This window comes from Staurois parvus, unplaced genomic scaffold (assembly GCF_062004578.1).
Source record: "Staurois parvus isolate SC_StPar_1 unplaced genomic scaffold, SC_StPar_1.0 ptg000022l, whole genome shotgun sequence".
Classification (NCBI taxonomy): domain Eukaryota; kingdom Metazoa; phylum Chordata; class Amphibia; order Anura; family Ranidae; genus Staurois; species Staurois parvus.
In genome coordinates this window covers 1805339-1828391 of record NW_028317818.1, presented here as the reverse complement: position 1 = coordinate 1828391, position 23053 = coordinate 1805339, and the positions used below count along the sequence as shown (strand labels likewise).

Sequence of the window (23053 nt, the reverse complement as noted above, 5' to 3'; positions counted from 1 at the left end):
CAAATCTTTCATTGTATGTCAAAGACTCCAGCCCCATACTAGATATATTAGCAGGATATAAGTGGGAACAGGGATACAGATGGTTATCCCTAGATGTGGCATCATTGTATACGTCTATCCAACATGATTATGGCCTCTGAGCCATTCAGTATTTCTTGGCCAAAGACTCACCACTTCACCATACTCAAATTCAATTTTTATTTAATTGCATTTAATTCGCTTTAGAACACAACTACTTTTCTTTTTTGGATAAACATTATCGCCAGATCCAGGGCACAGCTATGGGCGCACGTTACGCCCCCAGCTATGCGAACATCTTTATAGGATTTTGGGAAAACAATTACATTTGGAGCAATAATCCCTTTAGTGCAAACCTAGTCTCATACGGAAAATACATAGATGACGTCATTATCATCTGGAATGGCACTGACTTTGAACTAGATGGATTCCTAGATCACTGCAGGAACAACCCATATAACATCTCATTCACTCATGTGATTGACAATGGCACTTTAGTATTTCTAGATTTAGAACTTAGACATGGAAGTAATGGTCAGATATGCTCAAAAACACACTTTAAACCAAGCGGGCAACTCTTACCTACATGTTAAGAGCAACCACCATCCCCAATGAATCCAAAATGTTCCCTTTGGACAGTTTTGCAGGCTAAAACATACATGCACGCTAAAACAGGACTACATTGAACAGAGTCTGATCCTTAAAAAGAAATTCAAGGACAAAGGGTACAACGAAAACCATATAGAAACAGCTTTCAGTAAATATTTAGCTATGTATGATTCCAGAGTCTCTAATGATACGGCAATTGGCCCCAACTCCCAGGATTCCACTGTCACTTTCAACAAGAATGAAGTACGTTTTTGCACTAGATTCAGCAACAAAGCCTGGGACATTAAACAAATTCTGTCTTAAAATTGGAATATTCTTAAAACAATCCTACCGTAGGAAATGCACTCCCGGATAGACCTACATTAATTTTGAGAAAACCTAGAGACCTTAGGAGTCTAATAGCGCCAAGTAGAGTGCGCAAAACCATGACATCTAACCCGGGCCCGTGATCAGTGCTATTTGACCAAAAGGGAAGCTATAGGTGTGGCGTCTCCAACTGTGGTACCTGTGGAGTCATATGCCATCAGAAATGAGATTTTACAAGCACTGACGGGAAAAGGTATCCCATTAAACAGTTTATAAATTGTGGGACCTCCTTTGTCATCTATGGCATACTCTGTCCATGCGGCTTATTATATGTAGGCCGTACCTCGCGTTGCCTGAGGATACGTATTAGTGAGCATAAAAGCAGCATTAAACTAGGGAAAGACAAATACTCAGTCCCCCGCCATTTTAAAGAAAAGCATTTGAGTAACCACTGCGGTATGAAAGTTTTTGGAATTGAGGCCATCTCAAAGGATTTGGATAGTGGGAGGAGACACCAAGAGCTATGCAGAAGGGAAAGCTTCTGGATTTTCACATTGGGCACCCTGTCTCCTAGAGGCCTTAATGATGACCTTGAAATTCACACTCTCATTTAACCACCAGCTAGTGATGTGCATATCTGGTTGGTGAGGGTGTCCTCATTTCATTTAAATTCATGTGTGGTTTTTAATGACAGAATTTATTCATCTGATTATACTATTCATACCAATTTCAATAATTTAATAATGTAATAATTTATTACCTACCATTTGTGTGTGGGTTATGAGTATTGTTGTCATCCAGTATTAGTCTTGGCCACATCAGTTATCCATCTACAACAATATTATATTATACCACATCTTTTTAATTGTTCTTCAGATATCAGATATGCGCTTATGAGATCACGCGGACTTCGTACATATTGCGCATGCCACACCGGCGTGTGTTCCACGGTTAGAACCAGTCTGCAGCCATATTAAATGATACAAGATCTCCCTCTGCTGCCGAACATGAAATATCACTGATCCAGCTGATCCACTTGAAATATGACATTTCCACCCCCCTACCTGCATGAGTCACGCCTTTGCCTGGTAATATTTGTGAATGTCCACTTTTTTATATGTATAAATGTATATACACCTATTTATTGATGAAACAATGTAGTTTTTGACAATTTCCAATTATTTTTAGCAAGCACTCTGGATGAATTGCCCATTCTATATACTAATCACTTGCCATTCATTGATCATCCAACTACAAGTTTTTCTTTCTCTTCTTTCTCTTGTATGTATTTCACCATCAGTTTTATTTATTACTGCTACGGTTTTATACATTTAAATTTAATGAGTTATTGTATATATATATATATATATATATATATATATATTTATTTATTTATTTATTTATTTATTTTTATCTGTCCTCTGATGGCTTGATAATGAGATATTGTACCTTGTTGACATCCTAGCCCCTCCTCCCAGCCTGAGACTGCCCAACCCAGAGGGGAAGGCCAAATTTCAGTCTGTGGGCATAAATGGAGCAAACACTCTCAGTCCAGTTAACTCTGATGAAGAAGGCATGGCCTTTGAAACGCATCAGCTGTACTGAGTGTCTACCCCCATGATAGGATTCGGGCTGGCTTCTTGTCTCTGAAGTCCCTTGGAGGACATGCCTGATTTTATTCGCTGTTTGTGAGTACCATTTGTTTATTAATACATTTTGGTTACTGAGGTAATGCGCAAGGTTGGTGCGCTTCTCATTTTTGTTTCACTTTGCAGTATTGGTCGGGCTTCCCCAGCCTTGTTTGGAGCTGCACAACCTATCATGCACTGGTGGTCGATTTTTCTGGTTTTGGTTCCATCCACTCGCCACCGCTCTGGGTCCTAGAGCGTAGGAGAAATCGTATCTGGAAGACTGACAACACCAGGGACCTGTTTTTTTTTTTTAAATATTGGTGGATTAGCATTACAGAGTTGAGTGATTGATAGAAACGGGCAGGCATTTGGTAACTTATTGAAGTATACATTTCAGTGTGTTTACAGTCTCGCCCTTACAGACCAGTATCAATGACTTATCAATATGTCATAAATGAAGTAAAATCGATATTGATAATGTACTCTATGGTATTGTTTGTTAGTATGCTACAAAAATAAATTATTTAAAATATAGTAAATAATATATAGCATAAAACATGCTTTTAGCCTTAAAGTCTTAGATGAATAAAAAGGCAACAGAAAATACTACAAAAAATACTCTCTTTTTTATGACAACATTATGACTGTAGACAGATCTGCAAGATTAGTACTGCACAAGCTGAGTTTGTTGTTAATTCTTTTTGTTGAACTTTCCCTAATAGAGTTTGCCAAGAAATCTTCACATTATCATGTCACCGGGCTCAAAAACTAGTGGTCAGGAGGCTGAGGACTCATCTGATTCTATGGGATCTCCTGATGAGAAATATTTCTTCAACAATGGTGAATCAAAGAAAAGAAGGAGGATGAACCTAAAAGGCATTCCCCAAGTGTGTTTTTAAGCCTTTACATACTCTCTAACAATGTAATAAAATGTTTTCTGGGCATTAAATGTTTGATTTTTTTTTCTATTTTTGCAAACATTAACAATCAAAAACAATGATATCCATAAAGAGATCAATAAAGTGCAATGCCAGCTGAATACTAAGATCACCCTTAATCCAGTAATATATCCAATAAAAAGTCATTTAGATACAGTTAATATCAATCCATGGGACTGTTTTTATGTGAGCTTCCTGTAATCCCCTATACAGAACCATCAAACTGACAGAAGAAGCGTTGCACATTTGTGTTAGTCTACTGCTAATAATATGCTTACAGGAGAAGATAGTTCCAGAAGAATATCATCATGTGCTACTTCTGCTTCATTGTCTAATCAGCAAGTAGGGATGTGGAGAAGCTGGCACCTCACTGCTTGATGTTAACTAAAAATGTTAAGAAACATAGATTTGAAAATATTAAAAGAATAGGGGTGTATTTATAACGCAGTGAATCTGACATTCACCAAACACTGATTGCAAGTGAATCATCCAAGTGCATGTGTTTAAATGACTGTGATTGATTCCCCACCAGTGAATGGTGTGGTGTTTGGTGAATTTCACACTCCCTGCTTTATAAATATGACCCATGGTGTTCTTTGGTACATAAGGTTTTACAGATACATAAACTTAAAAGAAATATTAAACAATATGGACTGATTTGAACTATCTATGTTCTTTATAAACAGCTGTCCTAGCTGTCTGGACTATATACCTAAAATTTATAGGGTCATTCCAAAGTAAATGGTCTACTCCTAGACCTGTAGAGTGATCCATCTGCACTACAAAGAACTCAATTACACATCTCTGTCAAATTACAAATGAGGAGCAAATATCAGCTCATTTGCTTCACTTGCAATTTGCTGAGATTCACAATGTTCCCAGAATATAGTAAAATAAAAAAGCCCAATGGACAATTGGCTAGTTCACTTAGTACATTGCAGAACAGGCAATGGGCGACCTTCCATAATGGAAACCCATACTCCAATGCAGGGTGGATTCCCTGTCTCTCACCACCAGTCAGCCGTGTAGGTGGGATCCAATGGGGATTCTGCCTTCATTTATGTGCAGAGGGCACAGAAAAGATGAAGCAAGACTTGCTGTCCATAGTATTAGGCTTCCATACAAGGACAACATCAAATAAGGAAGTATTGTATAGTATAAGACTTCCTCAACAGGGAGAGCACTGTGTGCTATGCCACTGCTATGGGGTCCTTTGGCAAACATCTAAAGGCCAACTTTGAATCCCAGTTTGAATCATCTAACTCGATCTTTCCCAATAAAATGTACTCAAACTTCACTGCAGAATTTTGTAAGTTTCTGAACATAATGCAAACACCTTTTTCACATAGGCCTATACATTTACATTTTTCATAATAGAAGGGAAGAGGAATATTCTGCAGGGAGGATGTAGTCATTTATACAATAGTTCTGTATATCACTGCTTTCATGCAGTCAGATGTGTCTGATGCCAGCAGAATGATCAGGCACAATGAGAAACATTTTAATGTTAATGTGGCTAAGTGCTTAGCACATCTGCCTGACAGCACTAGGGTTGTTGGTTCGAATCCCAACCATGGCACTACCTGCCTGGAGTTTTCATGTTCTCCCTGTGCATGCGTAGGTTTCCTCTGGGTACTCCGGTTTCCTCCCACACTCCAAAGACATGCTGGTAGGTTAATTGGTTCATGTATAAATTGACCCTAGCATGTGTATGTATGAGTGAGTTAGAGACTTTAGATTATATGCCCCTTGAGGGTTAGGAACTGTTGTAAATGTACAATATACTGTAAATGTAAAGTGCTGTGTAAATTGTCAGCTCTATATAATTACCTCTAATAAATAAATAATAAATAATGGTATTGTGTCTCACAACACCCCATGATAGCATTCTGTGAATAGGAGGAATTTGATCTACTTTCTTTAGTATATTCTTCTGAATAGCTGCTATTAAAAAAAAAGGACTGTTTATACAGATCAACACAGAAAAACTTCAGAATCTGAGATCTACCCATAACATAAGAGTGTAGAGATTTTTCCTGATCTTTGCGGAGTATAGAACTTTGGTTTTTATGGCACTTGTAACATATTGATTTAAGAAACAACTACAATAAACATTTTATCTCCCTTTCTATGTTTTGCAGATTTTAAGAACAAAGTCTCCAGTATCCAACAGGCAAAATGGATTTCAAGGTTAGATATAAGTATAGCCATAAACCTTAATTTATCGAAACAGATATGTGCACTTTTTCATTGGACCGTCCCAAATGAACTCTCTGTATAGCTAGAACTGCGTCAGAGAGGTACCAGAAGCTGCTTGCTTGCTCTTTGTATTTTCTTTAATTTGATTGCAGTATTTTTATCATAGGTTATATACTGTATATTGGAAGTAAAGCCAGGCCAATGGGTGGGCATGCAAGTCATCCACCTCTCATGCATTAAGAGGGGATGTGAATCAGGTTGCCCTGTCTAAACTTTAGCCCAGTCCTCACAATTTATCCATGGCTCTAAATGTAGGACTGGGTTGACATCCATTTTGTCATACAGTCACAGATTTTAAATCTGACTATTACACTGCCATTACACTATTTTCAGCAATTAATTTCCTGTGGTGCAGCTGTACTCTCTCAATCTTGTGGTATCCAGGTATAGGTATATTTAATCCATGGAGGTCTCCTTTTTAAACCAACAGAATTCTGAATTCAATAAGAAATCAGTAATGGCAACTCCCATATTTTATGTATAAAATGTAGGGTCCATTCACACCAACCACTGTGATATAACGCAGTTATTGGTGTGCAATGCAGTCCAGTGGGATCACCTCACTGTAAAGTACTGTTCCCTTTTTTTTTTAAAACAAACCTCATTGAAATGTCACACAAAAATCTCATAAAGTTCCACTGGCCAATGCACAGTGCGATGGGGTGCCTCATACTGCATGCACTACTTTTTTTCCAGTGCATCATGCCCACACATTACTGCAACACAGTGGTGTGAACCGGGCATACAGGTGACAAGGCATTTTGCCTTGTCATGCGGTGGGTCTGCCTTGGAAATCCCACCCAGCGCAGTCCCACAACATCAGGTGGACCCTAAGAGTTTACTTTCACAATGTACCTGTATGTTACATCAGTGTTTTAATGTCATGTTGGATATATGAGCAGCATAGGATTTTAGTTTGCACAAGTTTTCAATTTTAAGTAATTAATTATAGTGTTAATGTTAGGACTGTTTTCCCATTTTTATAAAGCTTCTGAAGATGTGGACAGCAAAATAGATTGCATCAATTGTCAAACGGAGTCAATGTCTCGTAGGTCTGGATCATTTACCAATACTACTGTCAACAGCTCTGATATTTCCAAGGTAGTATGTTGAGTTATGATGTGTGTGATTTGTCTATTTCCTTGTCTAAAGCTTATTTAACCTTGTTTGTGTAAATCACCAAACTATAAAGTTAGACATAAAAAGAAAAAAGCAAAATGTGTATAGCTACAGTGGATACTGCATATCATACATGTCTGTCTGGCTACTGTAATTGTCATAAGGTGGGTGCCATCTTAGTGTCATCTTAGAGTAGAAGATTTGTAGAATTTATTTCCTTATTAAAACTGTATGTAAACATTTGTTATTATGCAATTTTAAAAACTGCATGAAGTTAGGTTCTGCACAGGGGCGGATTGACAACTCATGGGGCCCCCGGGCAATAGGGGATCATGGGGCCCCTGTGTCCTTGCCCAAACTCAAAAAAGCCTATGAAAAAGGTACCAGGGGCATCTCATGGGGCCCCCTACTTACCCCGGGCCCTTGGGCAGTGCCCGAGTTTCCAAATAGTCAGTCCGCCCCCGGTTCTGCATCATTTAACCTCCCTAGTGGTCTGATTATGTCAGTATTTCTGAGCTCAAAGAGGTACTTTTTTTTGCATGGAAATATGTTGTTTTTTTATTGTAGGCCTGTAATTCTTAGGAATAACTCACTGAAATCTGTCCGAACAAGAGTCTAGTAATCATCCTGGGTATGATAAAATTTGAAACATGAAATCATAAATTATAATATAATAATCATAAAAACATAATAATACAATAATAAATTTAATTCAATAATGTAATCAATCCAAAAACGCTGAAATTTGAAATAGAGCGCCAAGTTCGCACATCACTGAGCTTAGTCACAAAATCATTTTCAGTGTCTGATGATGAATTTACCCACGAATCATTATCACTCAATTCTGCAAGTGGTTCTAAATTACTATCATTGTTCTCTAGCTGATCTAAAACCACTTTTGACCTAAAGGGACGCTCTTTGGCAGAAAGAACAGTAAAAATGCAGGCAGGACTGGACAAAGCACTAGGGACAAAATGTATGTGAAATGGTTTGATACAGTAATGTTATGTTATGTGAATTTAGTGTATTGAGTGAATGTCACTGTAAAATTTTTGAATTTCCTGCCGGTTCCATTCCCCGTACGTCCCATATGTCCCGACGCTCGCAGGGAACAGAACCCAGAAGGCGGATGCTGGCATTGGCCGGAGGAGATGGCCGGGGATGCTGCAGGGGGGACATCGCGGGAGCGCTGGACAAGGTAAGTATTTTATACTGCTGGTCACTTTAAGGTAAAAAAATACTTGGGGTATTCATTGTGACTAGAAGCTTTATTTAATTTAAGTAATGAATTGTGAAATTGCGGATCATTCTTTCACAAGAAATGGTTCTACCAGACACAGCAGACAGAAGTATAGTTGGATGCATAAATGGTTGGCACTGGAATAGGAGGCACAGATAGCAGTAAAAGCAATGTGAGTTCCGACTCATCCCTTGTGTGTTTTTGTTTTTGAGGTACCAAGCAAATTAAAAGCTTTAGCTGAGGTTTTGTTTTAAGAATATGCAGAATATATAAAAATGATCTTTGTAATTCATATGTATTGCATATCTCCTTTCCTCATTTGCAGTACCAAATAAAAAATCGAAGTTATAGCATAATGTCCACAACACCAGAACCCCCTGGGAATGACTCTATCGTGAGAAGAAGTAAAGAAGATGTGCCCACATACAGGTCAAATTACTATGTCTTATGTAATGCATTATTAAAGATTACAGGAGTTTGTAACAATATGAAACTGAAATTCTACATTTATTCTAATTATTTCCACAGTGCTGCTGATGAGGACAATGACAGTATAGAATTAGATGGTAAGTTCTGAAATATGTGCTACATAGTTACATACAGTCATGGTAAAAATATTGGCACCTCTGCATTTCAGTCAGATAATGCACCATTTCACCAAAAAATTATTTAAATTACAAATGTTTAGGCATTCTCTTGTTTATTTATTTTGTTTGCATTGGTAGGACACAAGAAAGTGGAGAAACAAAAAGCCAAATCTGACACATTCCACACAAAGATTCAAAAATGGACTGGACAAAATTATTGGCACCCTCAATTTAATATTTGGTGGCACACCCCTTGGAAAAATTAACTGAAATCAATTGCTTCCTGTAACCATCAATGAGTTTCTTACACCTCTCTACTGGAATTTTGGACCGCTCTTCTTTGCCAACTGCTCTAGGTTCCAGATCTCTCAGATTGGAGGGGTTCCTTTTCCCAACTGCTGTTTTAAGATCTCTCCACAGTTGCTCTATGGGATTGAGATCTGGACTCATTGCTGGCCAGTTCAATACTCTCCAGCACTTTGTCTAAAACCATTTCTGGGTGCTTTTTGACGTGTGTTTTGGATCATTGTCCTGCTGTAAGACCCATGACCTCTGACAGACACCCAACTTTCTGGCACTGGGCCCTACATTGCACCCTAGAATTCTTTGGTAGTCTTCCGATTTCATGATGCCATGCACATGGTCAAGACATCCAGTACCTGAAGCAGCAAAGCAACCCCAAAACATCAGTGAACCTCCACCATGTTTGACTGTAAGCTGTAGTTTTGTTTTGTCTGTCCTCAGCATATTCTCCCAAAACGATTTTGGCTTCCTCAGGTAAGTTTTGGTAAATTCCAATTTGGCTTTTTTATGTTTCAGTGTCAGCAGTGGGGTCCTCTTGGGTCTCCTACCGTAGCATCCCTTTTCATTCAGAGGGCAACGTATAGCGCAAGCTGACACAGATGTACCCTCTGCCTGAAGGTCATCTTGAATTTGTCTGGAAGTTGATCCAGGTACTTTGGCCACCATTCAAACAATCTTTTGTTGCAATCTTTCATCAGTTTTTCTCTTTCGTCCACGTCCAGGGAGATTATCTACCGTGCAATGGGCTGTAAACCTTTTGACAATGTTGCGCACAGTGGACACAGAAACATTATGATCTCTGGAGATTGACTTGTAATCCTGACATTGTCCATGCTTTACCCCAATTTTTGTTCTTAAACCCTCAGCCAGTTCTTTGCTGCTCTTTCTCTTCTCCATGGTCCATGTAGCACACAAGGACACACAACAGAAAGGTTGAATAAATTTTTCATTATTTTAACTGGTTGCCAGTGTTATTTCTGTATTGTCAGCACCTGTTAATTGATACAGGTTGGTTTAATCACAAATTACAGGAACATCACAAACTTGGAATGCAATTATTTCTTACAGTTTTGAGAAGGTGCCAATAATTTTGTCCAGTCCATTTTTGGAGTTTTGGGTGGAATGTGTCAGATTTTGCTTTTTGTTTCTCCACATTTCTGTGTTATAACAAAACAAACAAAAGAAATAAACATGAGAATGCCTAAATATTCGTAATTGCAACAGTTTTTTGGGCAAAGTGGTACATTATCTGGCAGAAATGCAGGGGTGCCAATATTATTGGCCATGACTGTAGTTGCTAGGGTTGAATAAAAGTACTAGCCCATACAATTCAACCTGTGTGGGTGTGTGTGTTTATGTTAATACCATTTGCGATATCCCTGTATATTGCATTCGTTAAGATGTTCATCTAAGATTTTTATTTTAATGTTCGACACTCCTGACCGACACCACTAACTGTGGAAAGGAATTCCACGTCTTCACTGCTCTGAAAGTAAAGAATACCTGACACAGTTTAAAGTGTACACAGAGCATGGAAATGCAATTATTTTAGTAAATTTAAACCACTAAATACCTTTTCTCATTAGCGGTTAGAGCAGTCCTGTGACTTCTATCAGTGTTCAGCCAAGCACTGGTTAAAGTTTGTAGGGGGAGTTTTCATTCTCCTCTCACTGCCCTATGAGATTGCATAACCCCTGACCCTCTGTCTGGACAGTGCTGATTGGCCCTGTGTTGATCACATGCACCCTCCCAAGAAAAATAAAAAACTCTCTAGCAGTACTCACCAACTGAGCATGTGCAGAGTGTCCCCAAGGCTGTGTTTTATCAGGAGATGAAATGTTGAACGTGGAGGAAGGGGAAGATCAGAGAAGACAGGATCAAACATCCTTTTTACACAATGCAGAGGATTAACATCTTAAGTGCCATAGTGAGTATAATAAGCATGTTTTACTGCATATACATACTGATTTTAATGTTGTGGGTTTAGTATCACTTTAAGGTTAAACAGCTTCTTGTTCAACTTCATTGAGTGGCCATGTGTCCTCTTAAGTGGCATGAGACTGAATAGTTTTTTTCCTTATGCTTGAATCACAATTAAGATATTTGTATATCACTATCATATTACCTCTTAAACATCTCTTCTCCAGGGAGATTAAGCTTAATGCTTGTAGTCATTACTTGTAGGTCCTACAGTCCCCGTATTAGCTTTGTTACCCTTCTTGGACTCTCTCCAGTTCCAGCACATCCTTCCTGAGGACTGGTGACCAGAACTGGATGCAATACTTGAGATGTGGCCTGACCAGAGTTTTTTAAAGTGGTAAAATTATAGTCTTATCTCTTGAGAAAAATGCCATTTTTAATCCATGCTAATATTCTGCTAGCTTTGCTAGCTGCAGCTTGGCATTAAATGTTATTTCTGAGCCTGTGATCTACTAGGAACCCCAGATCTTTTTCCATCCTGGATTCCCCCAAAGGTTCTCCCCTAGTGAGTAACTCATGTTCAAGTGCATTACTTTATATTTTTCAACACTAACTCTCATTTGCCTTGTAGTTGCCCACCTCTTTATTTTATTTAGGTCTTCTTTTAAAGTTTCTATATCATGTTGTGAAGTTATTGCCCTGCTTAGCTTTGTATCATTAGCAAACACTGAGATTGAACTATTTATACCAACCTTTATTTCATTTATGAGTAGATTAAACTGAATTGGTCCCGGGACAAAGCCTTGGGGTACCCTGCTCCAGACCATTTTGAGTACACACTATTTATCAACACTCTTTGACCCTTGTAACCAGTTTTCTATCCAGGTACATACACCATCATCCATGCCAACAGACCTCAATTTGTAAGTTAAGTGTTTGTATGGAACTGTATTGAATGCTTTGGTAAAATCCAGATTCACCACGTCCACAGGCCTTCTTTTATCTGGATGATGGATCACTTTTTTATAGAATGTTAACAGTTTAGAAATTTTGTCTCTTGAAATTTTGTGTTCTTGCACTACCCTCATATCTTCTTTTCCTATGACTTACGTTGAATATAATCACTCTGTGATCAATGTTTCCTACATAATCTCTTTGTTCCATTTCTGCAATCAGATTTGTGTTACCTTTAATTAATAGATCTAGCAGAGCATTATGTTTAGTTGACATATGATGTTATCCTGCAAAATATTTAAGAAATTACAAGCCTTAAATGAGTGAGCAGCTCCATCTGCCCAGTCAGTATCTGAATAATTGAAGTCCCCCATTACAGGTGAAACTCGAAAAATTAGAATATCGTGCAAAAGTTCATTTATTTCAGTAATACAACTTAAAAGATGAAACTAATATATGAGATAGACTCATTACATGCAAGTAAGATAGTTCAAGCCGTGATTTGTCATAATTGTGATGATTATGGCTTACAGCTTACGAAAACCCCAAATCCACAATCTCAGAAAATTAGAATATTACATGCAATCAATAAAACAAGAATTGTACATAGAACAATATCGGAGCTCTGAAAAGTATAAGCATGCATATATACTCAGTACTTGGTTTGGGCCCCTTTTGCCGCAATTATTGCCTCAATGCGGCGTAGCATGGAAGCTATCAGCCTGTGGCACTGCTGAGGTGTTATGGAAGACCAGGATGCTTCAATAGCGGCCTTCAGCTCTTCTGCATTGTTCGGTCTCATGTCTCTCATCTTTCTCTTGGCAATGCCCCATAGATTCTCTATGGGGTTCAGGTCAGGCGAGTTTGCTGGCCAATCAAGCACAGTAATCCCACGGTCATTGAACCAGGTTTTGGTGCTTTTGGCAGTGTGGGCAGGTGCCAAGTCCTGCTGGAAAATGAAGTCAGCATCCCCATAAAGCTCATCTGCGGAAGGAAGCATAAAGTGCTCCAAAATCTCCTGGTAGACGGCTGCGTTGACCCTGGACTTAATGAAGCACAGTGGACCAACACCATCAGATGACATGGCTCCCCAAATCAACACAGACTGTGGAAACTTCACACTGGACTTCAACTATCTTGCAGTGTGTGCCTCTCCATTCTTCCTCCATACTCTGGGTCCTTGGTGGTTTCCAAATGAGATGCAAAAGTTGCTCTCATCAGAAAAGAGGACTTTGGACCACTGAGCAACAGACCAGGTTTGTTTTTCTTTAGCCCAGGTAAGACGCTTCTGACGTTGTTTGTTGTTCTGGAGCAACTTGACAAGAGGAATACGACATTTGAAGCCCATGTCCAGGATCCGTCTGTGTGTGGTGGTTCTTGATGCACTAACTCCAGCCTCAGTCCACTCCTTGTGAAAGTCCCCAACACTTTTGAATGGCCTTTTCCTGACAATCGTCTCCAGGCTGCGGTCATCCCTGCTGCTTGTGCACCTTTTTCTTCCACACTTTTCCCTTCCACATAACTTTCTATTAATGTGCTTTGATACAGCACTTTGGGAACATCCAACTTCTTTTGTAATTACCTTTTGAGGCTTTCCCTCCTTATGGAGGGTGTCAATTATGTTTTTTTTGTTTATATCACAAAAAATAAAAACCGCAGAGGTGATCAAATACCACCAAAAGAAAGTTCTATATATGTGGGAAAAAAAGGACATACATTTTGTTTGGGTACAGTATTGCACGACTGCACAATTATCAGCTGAAATAGCGTAGCGCCAAACAGCAAAAAATGACCTGGTCTGGAAGTGGGGGTAAATCTTCTGGAGGGCAAGTGGTTAAGTGACCAAGATGCTAATTTGCTGAATTCACAAGCATACATCCAAAATGTCTCCACAGCTTACATTTATGGGGTCTGGAGAGGCTGGTGTAATTAATTTGCCCCAAGTGCAGTAAAAAGACAGAACCCATTCTTGTCAGGTGTCCTTGTTTTGTCTCAATCTTGTACTTGTCAAATAGATTCTATATGCACTACAATCAGGAGAAACTCTCTAAAATTTCAGGTGTGGAGAGATCCATTGTTCGAAAGATTATCTCTGTAACATTGTTTTGTTTGCGGACCCTCAGCAGTTTCAGTTGGAAAAGCAGAGATTCTCTGACGGGAAGGTCGAGCTTAAAATGAAGGTTTTACATTGATTTGTATCATATAGTCCAAGGATAAAATGATAAAATATGCTTAATAAATAATTTTTCATAAAAGTTCTGATACCATTTTCTCTGATACTTCTTCTGTACCCAGAATCTTATTTAATCTATTGGGCTGCATGTGGTGTGCCAAAAGTTCATGCTGTGCTGCTCATGCTGTGTACATTAAAAAGTACATTATCGTCTACCAAAAAAAAACTAACATTTTCTCCCAGCTTCAGTACTGCTATATTGGATGTTTTTTTTACCCTACCTAACTATATAACTATTAAATAGGTTTGGGTGATGATTACTGCACAGGTGTTATTGTGGTACACAGATACATTTTGGCATTTTTCTGAATTCATTTTGTAGTTTAAAATGTGTTTGCTGTTTCCAAGCTATGGGTAATTTAATTACATGCAGCTTATAAATAATTTTCCTGTAGAACTCTTAGAGTGACACTGGTGACTCTGCCAAGGGCAACACTTGCCTGCAGCCAGCTGCCAGCAGCAGAATCACCAAAATTCTCTAATGGAAGTCACTCTTTTTTGGCCAAAATGCTGAATAATATCAGTCCTTGGGGAGCAAATAGGAAATAAATAACACCTTGCTGGTTTGTGGTAGAAAACAGTGAGATGAGTTTTAGCAAATTACTTGTGGAATATAGGAAATTAACATACACTCACTGGCCACTTTATTAGGTACACCTTGCTAGTACCTGGACCCCCTTTTGCCTTCAAAACTGCCTTAGATGTGGCATAGATTCAACAAGGTTTTGGAAACATTCCTCAGAGATTTTGGTCCATAGTGACATGGGTTACTGTTGCCTTTCTATCAACTCGAACTAGTCTGCCCATTCTGCTCTGGCCTCTGACATCAAAAAGGCATTTTCATCCATGCAACTGCTGCTCACTGAATATTGTCTCTTTTCAGACCACTCTCTTTAAACCCTAAAACCCTAAACCCTCATGTTTTGCATGAGAATCACAGTAGATCAGCTTTTGAAATACTCAGACCGGCCTGTATGGCACCAACGACCATGCCACATTCAAAGTCACTTAAATTCCCTTTCTTCCGCATTCTAAGCTCAGTTTGAACTTTAACAAGATGTCTTCACCACGTCTAGATGTCTTATTGCGTTGCTGCCATGTGATTGGCTGATTAGCAATTTGTGTTACCAACCAATGGAACCTAATAAAGTGGCCGGTGAGTGTATAAGCTAGTTTGAGTGTATAAGCTACCTCTGTAAATTAGGTAAATTATTGTGAAAGCAATGCAGAAACCTATGGCTGAGTTTACTAATGAAGATTACAAGCATTCAGTTCAGAAACAAGATTATTACTTCCCTATTGTCCTATCAGTGCTTCCATTTAACAAAATACATGTACAGTCGTAAGTGCTGATCTACACTCTCACCTTAAAACCTGAATGTGCTAATGCTATTTATTTTGTCTTTGCAGATGAGTTTCATGACAGATACTCATATGGTCCTCCATCTATTCATTCCTCCTCTTCTTCACACCAGTCAGAAAGCCTGGACAGCTATGACCTTGAACAAGTTAATTCTATGTTTCGAAAGTTGTCTCTAGAAAGGTACATTTATTATACTCACACTATGAATTGCCAATATAAGTTACATTTTTAAACACATCACATTTTCAGATTTTGCTGTTTGTACAGTTTTAGTAGTTTGTCAAATCAAAGCCTGCCTACTGTATCAGAAAATAGTTATTGGGGGGTGGGTAGGGATTTTCTGAAGGAGTAATATGTTGAACTAAATGTAGATATGCCTATCTGTGCATGTTTATCAATGTTGGCTCAGATAATCATGTCAGTTTATTAGGTTTTTCAATGTTAGGCATTAACATCTGTTAATTTCTGTCTAATCGAGTCTGTTAAATATGTTCAATAAGTAGATCACCGCTGTAGGGTCTTGGATGCTTCAGTGAACTTCTAAAATACACAGAATACTGTACATAAGAAAATAATTTTTGGGCTGATCACACAGCAGCCATACCAGGTGCCAACCATGGGAAATAACAGTTAGTGGTGTTAGATATTTTCAGCCAATAGCTATGCTTAATATAAGCCCCACTGCAGAGGTGTCTGGTTGTGTTAAATCTTCTGCCTACACTGACAAGCATGCTGAAGTGATCTATATGGCTAGTGTATGGGAAGATCATTCAAAGAAACATGTTAGCAGCAGGGGCGGACTGACCATTTGGAAACTCGGGCACTGCCCGAGGGCCTGGGGTCAGTAGGGGGCCCCATGAGATGCCCCTGGAACCTTTTTCATAGGCTTTTTTGAGTTTGGGCAAGGACACAAGGGCCCCATGATCCCCTATTGCCCGGGGGCCCCATGAGTTGTCAGTCCGCCCCTGGTTAGCAGTTGTATTCTGCTGGAGCATCAGTGTGGAGTAATAATCTGTTAGTTGTAACTGCACTTTATTTAGAAACAAATTTATTTCAGAAGCAAGCAAGGCTGAATCAAAAGAAAAACAAGAAATAAACTGTTAGAATATGACTTTATCAGGGGCATGGGTAGGTCCATAATATATTTGGAAAACCTCTAAGCAGAGAACTAAAGAAAAAAATGAACAATAAATAGCTAAGACTAGCACATGGTTTTTGTTTTAAGGAAGAAATTGAGCTTTCAGGTCTACACGCCATATTAAATTTACTGCAATGACTTCAAACACAGAAAATTGTCAGTCAGGTCATACTTCAGTTAGAGGTCATACTATAATAGAAGTAAAGAGGGGGCATGCTGGAGATTTGTTCCATACAACCCAACTATTCTTAGAGCTTACCATACTGTAGAGAAGTGTTTTTTTGCAGTGGCCTTAAAGCAACCACCTTTCCATTTTGTTTTCTATGTATATGTGGCTTTATATATTTTTTATAAAGTGTTCATGCTTTAGCAGTTTTTTTTTACTGAGGCCAACCAGCCTTACTCATTTAGTTGTTCATCTTTCCAGTGCATTTTTTGGTGAAGTGGTGCCCAAACTGAAACTACATAATAGTTCACAAGGGATCATAACTCTGACTCTCTCTCCAGAGTCTAGGCCTGAACCAAAAAGTTTTTTACTACCTAAGAATTAGTATGCAAAAAAAAATATATTTGTTAAAGAAGTGCTTTTTTTTCCACAATTTTTAATATGTATAGTTTTTTCAAAATAACAAATGCAGTAAACAAGAAGGTTTAGTTGTCTGGATGAAAAGTTTAGTGCAGTATAAAATTTCTGGCAGTTAAAGCAGAACCTTAGGTTAGCCATACACATGTGAACTAAACAAAAGGAATTAATAGATTCCCCTATCCACGCTACATAGTGAGGATGGAGGAATCTCTCCTGCTGGCTATTGTATTCTAACAGCTGCCTCTCCCAAAGCTGTTAGAATACCCAAACAGTGATTGCAGCTGATTGGAATCTAGAATTTTCTGCCTGCTTCTTTGATTTTTGGATCAAAGTTTGTCAACAAAAGTGATGCAAACAGCCACCCACAATTTTGATGCTTGAGCCATATATAGGCAACATTAGTCAGAAAATTAAGTTCTGACAGATAAATGAATGTTGGTCCCTTTTGCTAGCATGTCTATACTAAACATAAAAAAGGGAACCTATTTTATTTAAATTCTATAATTCAATTTCAGATCCTGCTCACGAGCCTGTTCTGTTGACAGCAACAATACATACTGCTGCCAAAGATGGCGGAAGAAGCAGGTGATAGGGCAAATTACTGCCAGAGAAACATAGGATTCCACTTAGAAGCATACTGCATTTACCTCCCCGATCCTTTTTCTTTTCTCTCTTGGCAGCTGTGTGCACCTTGGCATCGTGCAGCTACTGCACCCTTCCACTCTATCTAGGCAAAGATAAATAATGAGGGTTTAAAAGGCAAACAATTTTAATTAAAGACTAGTTGTGTGAGCAGGGGCTGACTGACCATTTGGAAACGCGGGCACTGCCCGAGGGCCCGGGGTCAGTAGGGGGCCCCATGAGATGACCCTGGTACCTTTTTCATACGCTTTTTTGAGTTTGGGCAAGGTCACAGGGGCCCCATGATCCCCTATTGCCCGGGGGCCCCATGAGTTGTCAGTCCGCCCCTGTGTGTGAGACTCACGAGAGAGGGCAAGATCTCAACAAGGAAGTGACTACTCACCCTGAGCTCTTCTGTTGGCAAAATGGTGGCTTCAGGCAAGAAGAAATAAGAGCAATGTTGGAGGCCATTTACAGCCCACTTTGTTTTAGCTAGCATTAATGTGGAATGTATCTTTATTGTTAAAGAACATTAATTTGTTTAGCTGTTTTTTAGGAACAATGCAATATGTTATAAACATCCAACAGTCTAAGATATCCTAGTGGTTACTTGTCTGTCCACAGCCTCTATTACATGTCTGGCCTTCATTTTAGCATTTCACCCCCTGGCTCTAATAGACTTTACCTTATTTTTCTTGTGATGCAGCAACTAAGGGATCAGCTCTCCCTCTTACTTTAATCCAGCTCTCTGGGTCTGCACACACAAATATATAAGAAACAGTGCAGCGCTACCAATAACAATTTTTTTTTTGTTCTGCAAAAAACATGCAAATGAGATAAAAATCCCTCCAGACAGACAACTGGTGTGAATCAGCTGGAAGAATGCTTAAAGTCCACCCAAACAGTCTTTATAAAATAATTAGTAGTTGATGGTGCTGAAGGAATAATAAACAGAAGAGGAAAACCCTTCGCATTTCTAACCGATCACACCACCTCTTACAATAACAGTTAAAAGGAACGGTCAAACAGTGCAGTATAAACCCATACAAAATGATAAGAGCTTTAGGAATGTACTCTCCACCAGCTTCTTCCACTTACAACACTCTTTTTAATTTAGAAGTCAATGCAGGCAGATGGACAGAATTACTCCCAAGAGGTAACAATCAAAAGAGAGAAAAGAGCCATCTTATAGTGTAGTAAAAGTGAGTACCAACATTTATTCAAAGTAATAGGAAATACACATAGGAAAAGATAAAACCAGTATATCAAAAATAGCGATATGTTGTTTCCAACCAACAAGATGGCCACTGGGGGGGGCATGTCTGGACCATGAGGCTGAGCGGCTGCTAATCCTGAAAGCTCCGATCCTCCAATGGCTACCTTGAGGGCTATCTTCAGCAGATCGAGCCGACACACACATGACCAGAGGCCAGAGACAGTCATAGCACACCAGGACATAGCACACAGAGGGGATTTCTCTCCAGCCACGTCCTCCAGTGGCATCTGCAGCACAACGAATATGGCTGCTCGGCAGCACACACAGCACAGAAACAGCAACACATGATAGAGGCAGACCCAAGCCTCTTTCAGAGTGAGGCAGACATCCCGATGCTGCTGTCCCCTATAACCACCCCACGGCTCACTAGGGAACCCTCTCAGTTTGAGTCAGAGCCCTCCCAGCAGTCCGGCCTACAACACTGGGCCATGGACTCTGAGCTTAGATCCATCCTTCGGGCCTTACCTACCAGGCAGGACATAAAGGCCCTCCCCTCTAGGACAGACTTGGAATCTGTGGAACAGAGGATTGATGGTACCCTACAGAAGGAGATATCAGAGGTTAGGCAGGAAATATCACAGGTGGATGCCAGGGTTGCCTTCCTGGAAGAAGCAAGGAACTCTGCTAACACTTGCCTGAGTGCACTACAGGAATATTGTGCCTTCTTTCACAGACACTTTACCACCATTCTCCTCTGCCTGGAAGATGCCGAGAATCGAACTGAAGGAATAATCTGAGTTTAAAGTGAATTTCGGAATCCACATCTGGTGCTGATCTTAGAACCACAGTCCAGACTATATGTAATACTATTCTGGGCAAAGCCCCTGATACCGAGCTGGAATTAGATAGAGTACACCGAATTCATTCGCCGAGATCTGGAGGTCCAGACTCTCCTAGGGATGTTTTATGTCGAGTCCACTTTTACACAGTAAAATAAGATATTCTTCCTAAGACATGGCAAAATGGTCCATTGGACTTTGACGGGGCACTTATTCAGATTTATCCGGACCTTTTCAATATACCATGTGAATGGGGGGTGTGGCGTGCCCTCTGCTCGAGGTGATACAGGCTACCTACAGATGGGGATACCCCTTTCTATTCTCAACAGCAAGCAAAACCAATCCTTTGATTTGCATACTCCTTCTCAGCTGCCCGATCTTTTTCAATTCCTGGAAGCTGGAAGTTCCAGACTGGTTGGAATGGCCAGACGACAGCCGGGCTCCCTCCGCTGTGGTTCTGATAGGGATCCAGGTATGACCAGAAATGTGTGGACTGACACAGGGAACAGCAGGCTTCAGAAATGAAATAATAATAGAATTTATTAAGAGCCGCAACAAAATAAACAAAAGCAGTGCAAACAAAACCAAACCTTAAACTAATATAAATAAGAACAAGTGTCGTCAGGGCTGGAGAGGTGGAGTGGTCAGGCAGGCCGGGTCAGGAACAATCGGGAAGACAAGGTACAACAGGAGCAGGCAGGAGAATGGTCAGGAATAGCCGGGCTCGGTGCAGGTAGAGTTCGATCAGTGTCAAGCAGAGAAATCAGGCAGGCAGACGACAGGACCAGGTACAGGGGCTCATGGGAAACAATACACCAAGGCACTGATTGCAGGCCTGGTCCTGTTTAAATACACCTCCTGCAATCAGCCTCAGGTGATGGCTTGACTGCAGGAGTGAGATTCTGGCTGCTGAGAGCACCCGCTGGCCAGCACTGGTACTGCAGCCCACAAGACAGATGAGTCCGACCACCAGTGGCGAGTCCATTCCTGACAGGTTCCTCGCAAGATCAAGAAATGTCTCCACCTCTCGTCAGTCTCCGAGGCCTGCAGAGCCAGGGCTCTGAGCACAGAGACCACAAAGGAAGATGGTGACTACTACTGACTCTTGTGAATCAAGGAGAAATTCATGGTCAGTGACTGTAGTGCCTTCATGATTGGGTCTGACATCATATGGGAGGTTTTGGGCTGATTTAGGTAATTTTGCTACATGTTTCCCCAGACGTCCACCATGGTTTCCAACAGGTCACATATCTTTCCCTAGGTGGGGACCCCCTAATTTAGTACTACTATGGAATGCTTACTGGTAGGCAATATGGGACCTCCTTCATCTGCATATGTAATACTCGTGGGAACCCTCTAACAGTTCTACATAGGCTATGACAGCAATCTCAGTGCTGACATACATTAGGCAATGGGGAGACCAGACCTGAAGAACTTTGGTGGGACCCTAACTGGAAGTGGGTGGGGGGGAGGGAGTGGAGGTTTCCTCAGGGATGGCTGCCCTCCCATGCCTTAATGATGGCTACTTCTTCATGGAGAGGATAAGGTTGTTGGTTGTTGGTTCATTATTTGCTGGTTATAATGTTGTGTTGTAATGACCGTGTGGCACATTTGCAGTGCCCATCCCAATTTTGTTGGGCCTCATCCCCTATGTGCTATCTTGGCATTAACATCACATCCAACACCTCAGCATTGTATAAGGCAAATTTTAGCCCTCTGTTGTCCAAAATGAGGTCAGTCATGTGCAGATGGCAGGGCCTAACTCACTTGGTTTGGACGCTGTAATGCCTACAAAATGACAACATTTCGCATCATTGCGGACTATGCAACTTGACTTTTTCAGGGGGGGAAAGTGGCTCGGGCGAGATTCAGATGAGATTCTCCCTAAACTGAGAGGCAGTGTTGGTCGCCCTAAGCTGTGAGCCCAAATTGAACAACAATCAGCGCAGATAACACTTACAGCTTTGCCCTGGTTACAGGTGAAATTTTATTACTCTCTTAAGAGTCACCCCACTGTGGGAGCCACGATTAAGGGTATCCACCAGATTTTTTATCAAAAGGGACTGTCCCCATATCCCTCTCCCCATACCCCAGCATCCTCCAACCCAGTCTTTCCTCCGGGAACTAACAGTAGGCAACTACATTGCCTGGAGGAGGCGGGATTTACAAAATGTAGGCATTTTACGACTGGGTGGAGCTGGATGTCCCTTCAGATGATTAGCACTCTTGTATAACCCCCTTTAAGTGTCTGGTTGGCCTATCAGGTGCATCACTTTTTACAATCGATTCCAGACTTGGCCAAATATACGAGATCACTCACCCCCTTTGAGCACCTGTGTGGCACAAAGGAGTATACACCTCACCTTTTGTCAGTATTATATAAAATGTTAAACACGTCAGAGGAAACATTCGTTCCCTCTTACGTGCGCAAATGGGAAGCTGACCTGCAGATGTCCTTTTCGGGAGAACAAGTGAACTGGATTCAATTAGCTCACAAATCCTAGATAGCTAATCACTTCCAAGAACATGGATAAAAACTTCTGTCCAGGTGGTATAGGGTTCCGGTGCTACTGAAAAAATTTTATCCCTCAGTCTCCAGGTTGTGTTGGCGCTGTCAGATGGAAGAGGGCACTTTATTGCATTTATTTTGGCAATGCCCTTTTCTGAATCAGTTTTGGACGGGAATGAAGAACTTAGTCTCGCAGTTGACCTCAGTGGATTTGGAAACACACCCATTGGCCTATCTCCTTCATCTCAACTCAGTAAAGTTACATCGCTATAAACCCTCCTTGACAGTTCATCTTCTGAATGCAGCACGGGCATGCATTCCAGATCTGTGGAAGCAAACCTCTGCCCCAACTATGGGTAATTGGTTTGCGAAGTTGAATTAAATAAATTCTATGGAAAGTCTAACTGCCTCCATTAACAACAAGGAAGATGAATTCCAGGAAACGTGGTGGCATTTGACGATGTACACTTGTTTGGCACAATATCTGGACATAGTGCCCGCTTCCCCCGAGCATGATTTAGTCCTTCTCGGCATGACCTTTCAGAGGTTAAATTGTGAACCTTTTGACTGGGCAGGTTCCATAGGGGAAGAGTAGAAGGAGCGGGGAGCCTCTGTGTCACTCTGCCCCTCCATCCCCCCAGATCTGCCTCCAGTACTGTCAGCT

The 23053-nt window shown here is 40.5% G+C and overlaps 1 protein-coding gene across 1 annotated transcript in view; it reads left to right on the top strand.

Moving 5' to 3' along the window:
- The window catches only part of CARD11 (caspase recruitment domain family member 11), a 173998-nt gene that overhangs the window by 109208 nt on the left and 41737 nt on the right, over positions 1–23053 (top strand). Inside the window, exons 9-14 of the mRNA XM_089691646.1 lie at positions 3287–3451; positions 5644–5692; positions 6750–6862; positions 8446–8549; positions 8649–8686; positions 15528–15660. Coding sequence (XP_089547772.1) covers positions 3287–3451; positions 5644–5692; positions 6750–6862; positions 8446–8549; positions 8649–8686; positions 15528–15660 — 602 coding nt within the window. The remainder of the gene's footprint in view (positions 1–3286; positions 3452–5643; positions 5693–6749; positions 6863–8445; positions 8550–8648; positions 8687–15527; positions 15661–23053) is intronic.